This window comes from Petaurus breviceps, unplaced genomic scaffold (genome assembly GCF_028583685.1).
Source record: "Petaurus breviceps papuanus isolate PSGF00001 unplaced genomic scaffold, PetGlider_PUasm1.0 183, whole genome shotgun sequence".
Taxonomy (NCBI): Eukaryota; Metazoa; Chordata; class Mammalia; order Diprotodontia; family Petauridae; genus Petaurus; species Petaurus breviceps.
This window is the reverse complement of record NW_027185791.1, coordinates 3,161,513-3,169,763: the sequence shown is the minus strand read 5'-3', so window position 1 is coordinate 3,169,763 and position 8,251 is coordinate 3,161,513. Positions and strand designations below refer to the sequence as shown.

At 34.8% G+C, this 8,251-nt stretch overlaps 1 protein-coding gene across 1 annotated transcript in view; it reads right to left on the bottom strand.

Moving 5' to 3' along the window:
* Positions 1-8,251, bottom strand: part of CEP120 (centrosomal protein 120) — a 114,813-nt gene that overhangs the window by 69,522 nt on the left and 37,040 nt on the right. The window contains exons 7-9 of the mRNA XM_069087736.1: positions 6,401-6,628; positions 4,514-4,730; positions 2,785-2,965 (exon numbers count right to left, since the gene is read on the bottom strand). Coding sequence (XP_068943837.1) covers positions 2,785-2,965; positions 4,514-4,730; positions 6,401-6,628 — 626 coding nt within the window. The remainder of the gene's footprint in view (positions 1-2,784; positions 2,966-4,513; positions 4,731-6,400; positions 6,629-8,251) is intronic.

The following is an 8,251-nucleotide window of genomic DNA, read 5'->3' as shown; positions in this document are numbered from 1 at the left end:
CATCAAAGCCAGAGGAATTCAGGTCTGCACAAAGGAGGCAGGAAAGGGTGGGACAACATCCAGTTACAGTGAGTATTTGTTTTGCTGGAACAGAGAACAAGTGAAGGAAAAAAGGATGCAACAATCCTGGAAAAGTAGAATGCTAAGAGGTTGCAGAGGGCCTTAAATGTCAGGCCAAGCAGTTTGCATTTAAGCTGGTAAAGAAGGGCAGCTGTATTTTGTTACATATTTGCATGACTACTGAACGCTCTGCCAAATTTAATTTCAACTTGTCCAAGGTCACACTCTTACTCAGTGTTAGAGCTGAAATGAAAAATCAGGTTTTCTGATACCTAGAACCTACGTCCTTCTCATCACACCAGATCTCCCATCTCTACAAACAAAAGCCTTCCTTTGATTCTCCTAGGACTGCAAGCTTTCTCTCAGGGCTAAATTTCTACAAAGTATACTTTACATTTGTGACCACCATGACTTTACCATCTATTCTGGCTTCTGCACTTACTACTCTATCAAAAATAATTTCTCAAGGTAGGGTCTACCTGATCTTTTCATAACATTTGACACTGCCAAGTCTCCTCCCTCCCATCCCCCACCGAAGTCTCCACTTCCTTCATTTTCCTGACAGAGCACTCTCTTTGGCTGTTCTCCTCCCTCCTCTGCTGCCACTCCTTTGTTTCATTGACTAATTCATCTCATTTGTACCATCCTCTAAGGAAGGGTCTCTTCTCCCATGCAAGGCAGCCAGATGGCGCAATAGATAGAACGCTGTGCCTAGAGTCAGGAAGACCAGAGTTTAAATGTGGCCTCAGATGTTTATTAGCTAGGTGACCCTGGGTAAGTCACATAACGTGTCTACCTCAGTTTCTTTCATCTGCAAAAAGGAGAATAATAATAACACCAACCTCACAGGACTGTTACGAGGATTAAAAAATGATAATATTTGTAAAGTACTTAAACACAGAGTTGGTGCTCTGTAAGTGTTAAGTTAGTATTAGTTATTACTTCATTGCTGGTCCTCTGTAATCCTGACAGGTCACTATACTGATCAGAGAACTTAAGTCTCTTCCTGACTCCAGCATTCTATCTACAAATTTTTGTATTAAATATATCTGATAAATTCTGAAATCTAGCCTCCATAGGGAATTAACATAATTTAGAAACCAAGAATATTTCATCAATAGAAATAGTCACAGAATTTCAGAGTTGGAAGGAACCTCAGTGAACATTTAGTTCAATAAATCCTTTTAAAAAGAGGTCCCCCATTCCTCAATTGATAAATGGTAAAAGGATATAAACAGGCTGTTTTCAGAAGATGAAATCAAAGATATGTGTAGTAATATGGAAAAATACTCTAAATCATCTGGCGTCTAGTCTTTTTTTCCTCACCAAACCATCCTTTCACGTACTTTCATATACTTTCACATGTAGGTGCTAAAATAAGCTTCTCATTGTATAGTTTTGAGGAGCAGCCCCTCCTCCTCTCAAAAACCTTCAGTGACTCTCCACCGTGTATAAAATATAAACCCATTATTCAGCCATTGCCTTATCTTTTACAAAGCTCCAAACCAGGGAGGTGGGGAGCATGTAGAGAAAGGATCATGTGTGGAAAGAACACAGGTTTAGAGTCAACAGACTGAGGACTGAACCCTTGGTCTGCCACTCACTGTGTAATCTTGGGCAAATCACTTCACCTTTCTGGGCTTCAGTTTCTTCATCTGTAGTAGAAAAGACTAGACCAAAATCCTCAGAGCCTTATTTATTCTACTCGCCTTCAGACCACTCTTGTTCCAGCCAAACATGATGAGTGTACATGCTCCCTAGGCCTACCTGCCCTCTCCCCTTTTTGAGGCCATACAGGCCATCATCTATCCTTAGAATATGCTCGCTCCACATCCACACCGGCTGTAATCTTCCTTTTCCTTCACACTCCAGGCTCAAGATCTGTCTCCTTCGTGATGCTGTACCTGCTTTCCAAAATGACCTTCCTCTGGATTTCTACTATGCCCAGATCGCTTTCAACACTACATCAGACTTATATTCATGATTCTACACCAGGATAAGTTGTAAGCTCTTTCTGCTTTCTCTCTTTTGTATCTCCAGTACCTATCATAGCACCTTGTACTTAATAGGAGCCCAACAAATGCTTATTTAATTGAACTGAATACTCTTTACTTCTTTCTGAGGAAGATTTTTATTCTGGCAGTAGGAGCAGTTGCACAGAACAAGGCAAGGTTTAAAATCCAAATGCTACTGAGGTTTGAAGGAAAATAAGCTGGATCCATATGTTATCATAGAACAAAGGAAACCTTCAAAAGCAGAAGAGTTTCCTGTGTATTTGCTTAGTTTTATAATGAGTTTATTTTTTTATTTGTAAATAATATACTGAGATTCTGGTCTACGTTCTCTAAGATACTGAAATTATACATCCTAGGTCACTAAAATATTCATGCATTGTTTATTTATAAAATACCCTGTACTTTCTAGCACTTGAAAACAGTAAGATCTGAGAACTCTGACATATAAATAGATAGGATCTCTAGAAAATTTAAAATTTGGCTCAAATCCTTTAAAACAATGTAATATCAAAAATAGAAAATAAAATATTACCTTGATATTGCTAACATAAATAAGACTATATACTCAAAAATGTTTAAAAGTTCTTTTTTTAGCAAAGAAATTTTTTAAAGAAAAAATTTCATGCCTTTTTTTATTTTCTCAACTCCTCAAAAGGAATTAAGAGGCATAACTCCTTTTCAAAGTGTCAAAAATAAGATTAAACCATACCTTAACATACAATTTACTGGAAAATCAACTTCTAGGTCATGGATACTCCTTAAATCTATTGAAAAGCAAAAATGATGTGATGATGCTGGGACAGCAATCTTTTGTCCTGAAGTAATCTCGGAAGCATTGGATGTTGTCACTGGATTCTGGGCTTGAGAAACTGATGTAGGAGAATTCAAGGCTGACATGAATACAATAACAAAAGTTATGATTTCAGACACAAAAGTGTTCAATTAATCTCAAAATTATCACTTCGTTTATCCAGAAGTAGGGAATTGGAATATTCCCATTCTAGTTTTGAAAAGGAGGAAACAGAAACACAAAAATGTTTGAATAACTTGATCAAAGTTACCAGTTACAAGGTTAGTCAAGGTTCAGTTGAACAACCTAGGTCTCTAAACTCTTACTTCAGTATTTTAATTGACTATCCTACCTGCCAAAATGAAGAGAAAGAAGTTAACCTTAACTCAACCTTCCCTTACCAAAGAAAATATTTTATAAGACACACTGTACAAAAAGTATGATTTACCGTAAGAACTAATTTAAGCACATTCATCATTTTGAATCTTTAAACATATCAGGCATTGGCAGGAAGCAACTTTTCTACACTAAGCTTAACATTATCTTTAGAATTTATTGTGGATATTAAAAATATGTTGTTTGGCTCATCTGGGGACATATAGGAAATAATTCTTCTGAAATAATTTCCTTAGTTCTTACTATAGTGTTCTGAAAGTTGTTAGGCTTCATTCTGCCTTTTTGTTTGTTTGTTTGGTCCAGATCCATCAGTTTAGGAAGTTAGCGGTGAAAAAACTTCCTCTACCAATAAAGATAAGCAGCAATTCTGCAAGTTATAGTCTTAGAGAACTGCCTGCAACACAGATAATTACTAGCTCAGAGTCACACAACCAGTTAGTATATATAGTTAGGACATGAACTCAAGTCTTCCCATTTCCAAGGCTGACCTTATTCTGCCTTTACTTTGAAATATACTAACAGGGGGCGGCTAGGTGGCGCAGTGAATAGAGCACCAGCCCTGGAGTCTGGAGGACCTGAGTTCAAATGCAGCCTCAGACACTTAACACAAAAACTATCCATGTGACCTTGGGCAAATCAATTAACCCCAATTACCCTCCAAAAAAGAAAAAAAAAAAAAAAAAAAAAATACATATATATATATATATATATATACTAACAGCTTAATAAACATTCACTGGCCCAAAATAAAACACAACAGATGAAAAAAATTTACAAAATTAGATGCAAGTTTCAGGCTTTAGCCACTTTCTCTCAATTTGATGGTTCAAGATTAAAGGAATATGTAAGGAATTAAAAGAATATTTTGGCATGAAGAATCAGTCATCACTATAAAACTGAATGGCTTAGATGAAGATTTTTTTTTAAATGGCCTAATTCCTAATTCACAATTCATTTTTTTTTATTTGAAGCAAATTCTATTTTACAAATACATTTTTTTAAAAATTCACTTCCTATGTGCCTATGTGGTATGTATATACCACAGCACCTTGCTCCTAGTAATAGATGTTTATTGTTTATTGAATTGAATTAGTTAAATTTTTCACATAGGAGATTGGTTAAATTAGATATTTTCAATTCTCAACCATTTTAAAACAACAAAATTTTTATTTTGAATATATAAAAACCTTTTGAACTTTAGAACTTATATTACTTGGAAACGTAATAAAATGTTACTAAAAAACAACCTTACCTTTTTGATTTACTTTTGTGTCCTTGTCATACTGTAAACTTTCTACTTCACTTTCTGTTGCATCATCTTTCATTGGTGGTGATTGGTGATTCTGAAGCTGAATAGGTGATGGAGGAGTTGGTGATTTCTCTTCAGCCAATGGCTTCTCCTGTATAGGTGTTAAAACTCTTTTCTTTGACTGCTCTTGCTCACACTGGGTCTTGAATTCAACTAAAGGCTAAATAATTTATAAACCACAATTTGAAAATTATTTTCCTTTACATGCATGCAAATCCAAGGTCACTTTTAAAAATGGTACCATAATTTTCATCATTCTAATTCTTCCTAAATTATTTTTCCTGTTTTAGATCTTCTACATTATTTTTATTATTTCTTAGACATTCTAGGATTGGAAAAGAAGAGACAGAAAACAAAAAGAATTCTGATATTTAGAGTGCCAGCATATCCCAAGTGGGAAAGGCAAAATGATTTAGGAGAATAGTATACTTTAATTAACAGAATGGCTTAGGGGACCTCTGGGAAGGAGGTTACCCTTGGTCTTGAATGAATGGCAATTATCCTTGGAACGCTATCAAGTGAGAGAAAGAAAAGGTGCTGAGATGATCCTTTCTTTCCTTGTGCTGTCTTTCTCTGTTCTTCCTTTGTGTCCTCTTATTTCCCCAACAATCTTCTTGAGTTCTTCTCTTACTTTTCCTGCCTTCACTAATCAGCCTGCAAAGAACCAGCTGCTAAAAGATAAGATGCCAACACAGCTACCATACAGCCATGTACTTTGTTGCTGTTGTTATTGTCATTTTTTTCATGTGTGTCCAATTCTCTGTAGCCCTGTCTGTGGTTATCTTGGCAGACATATTACAGTGGTCTGCCATTTCCTAATGCAGCTCATTTTGTGGATGAGGAAATTGAGGCAAACAGGATTAAGTGACCTGTCCAGGGTCACAAAGCACTGTAAGTATCTGAGGCAGATTTGAATTCCAGAAGATGAATCTTCCTGATTCCAAGTCCAGTGCTCTATCCACTGAGCCACCTAGCTGCCCTATCAATTTGTTTAGGATGCTATAAAAGCTTACATAATGTCTGTCAATATGCCAGTATCAGTCACAATAAAACACTAATACTGCCCTATTTTAGGACTGTGCCAAAGTGGATTCGATTATTCTTAATAATTCTAGGCTCACTCATATGTCAGGGCTTCCAGAAATCATGGAATTTATTCTCTCAACAGAAAACTTTCCTTTCCATCAAAATCACTGAAAATGAGGAACCAATAAAAGTACAATTTCACTAAGAGAATTCCTCCAGGGGAAAAAAAAAGAATTCTCTCATAAAAATTGATATCACCTGGGTTTAGGAGTCATGTGATCTTTTCAGGAAGCCAAGCCAAACATTATTATTTTGGAGGAAATAATACAATCTGGACCAAGATCTTAGAATAACAGCTTTAGGCTCTTTTTTATGTTGCAATGTAAACTAGTTAGATTAATTTAAATTTTTATATATAATAAAGTATACTAAGCAAAGTAACTGAAGGCATCAAAACATAAACAATTTATTACGTACTTACTACATGTTAGGTGCTAGCAATACAAACAGAAAGAATGAAATAACCTCTGCAAGGAGCTTATATTCCAATGGGAAAGACATCAAGTATATACTAAGTATAAAGAATAAATACAAAGTCTTACAAGACAGTCTAGGAAGGAAAACAGGTGCAACTACGAAGAAATAAGGAAAGATTCCACTAGAATCTTTCAGTAGAAGGTAGACTTCCATACTTACATGGAAGAAAGGAATTCTATGAGGTGGAGGTGAGGAAAAAGTCCATTATAAGCATGGGGAGAGAGGGAGAGAAATTAAGAGAGAGGAGGAGATAAAAGCTATACTTGCCTGGGTGTTTATGCCTTCTCTTTGTAAAGCTACAGATACTCCTACAGTAGGTACCAATTCCAATGGAATAGCGGGAAGTTTTTGTTTGGCTCTGTTTGGTGGGTCAAGGGTAAAAGCACCTTCAACTGCTACAGGGCGGTGGTTGATGTCTGTACTTCCTTTTTTCAGCAATCCAGTTAGTGGAATTTCTGTGCTTCCAAGTGATTGGTCTCCACAGCAAAGATGAATCTTTTATGTAAGAAGAATTCTCTAAAATAAATCTTCAAAAATACTTCTCCCTCTTCACCCCCCCAACTCACTAATATTTTAAATTTAATAGAATAAAAATATAACATTACTCCCCCAAAGGGAGCCATTTAATGTTATATACTTCCAAAAAGTCATAGCCATGCAATAAATATTAACTAAATTTTAAAGAGATTTATACACATGGTTTTGAAAAATGTAGCTATCATACAGTTATTAATAAATTCATCATTTTATTTTGCATTTCTGTATCTTTTTAGAAAAGCTTTCCATCCACAATAAAAAAACTAGGTCCCAGTTACCGATTTGCTAAATTGCTTTATCACTAACATATATTGATCAACAATTGAAAGCTATTTTCCTTAAAATTCAACCTTAGAATTAGTTTTAAGAAAATAGATTAGTAAAATAAAATCAAAATGGCTATAATGAATGGGTCTTTTTAAACTATAGTAAAACACAAGATATATCTTAAAGATTTATAAATGTTCCATCTTAAGGATAATCAACAGTATAATAAAAAGAAAATATTCCAAATGAGCATGAAAAAATGAGGTCTAAATTAAATGCTTTATCTTCAGAAAAAAAAACAGGAAATGATTATTGATACAATACATGAGAATAGATGAATAGGTGTTAACATGAAAAATGTTATATGATTATAAACTTTCAATAACTAAAATATGCAACATTCTTCACACAGAAAATGAATAAAAAATGCCTGATTATAAAAATATAAATAGTGCCTAACAGATTTCTAATTTAATTCTAGAAATCACAAACCAATACTGTACATAAAACAAATATTTGGGGAGGGGGGGGTTGGGGGAAAGGGAGAGAAGGGGAAAAAAGAGAAGATTTACATATTAAAAGATTTTTTTAAATTACACTTGATGTTTATACTATATTTTGGTATGATTACATTTAACTTACCACTTTAATGTAGTTTATGACATAATGAGAAAGATTTTACAATATGAGAAATCTAATTCACTTCTTTTTAAAGCTTGATATTTTTATGTCATTGTGGTTTACTCCATCTCTTTAGGACTCCTCCCTCCCAAACAACCATCCCAATATAACAAATAGTACATTTTAAGAGACAAAAAAGAAAAAAATCATCATGAATGATCAAAAAAGTTTAAAAATATGTGCCATGGTTATATCCCAAAGAGATCATAGAAATGGGAGAAAGACCCATATGTACAAAAATGTTTATAGCAGTTCTTTTTGTTGTGGCAAAGAATTGGAAATTAAGGGGGTGCCCATCAATTGGGGAATGGCTGAACAAGTTGTGGTATATGCATGTTATGGAATACTATTGCGCTACAAGAAACGGGGAGCAGGCGGTCTTCATATTTACCTGGAGAGGCTTAAAAGAACTGATGCTGAGTGAGAAGAGTTGAACCAGGAGAAATTTGTACACAATTACAGACACAACGTATGTGTGATGACCAACTTTGATAGATTGGACTCCTCTCAACAATGCAGGGATATAAGTCAATCCCAAAAGATGCATGATGGAGAGAAAAACGTGCATCCAGAGAAAGAACTAGAAAGAACTAAATTTATATCCAGGTGGAAGCAAAATACCTGATCTTTTTC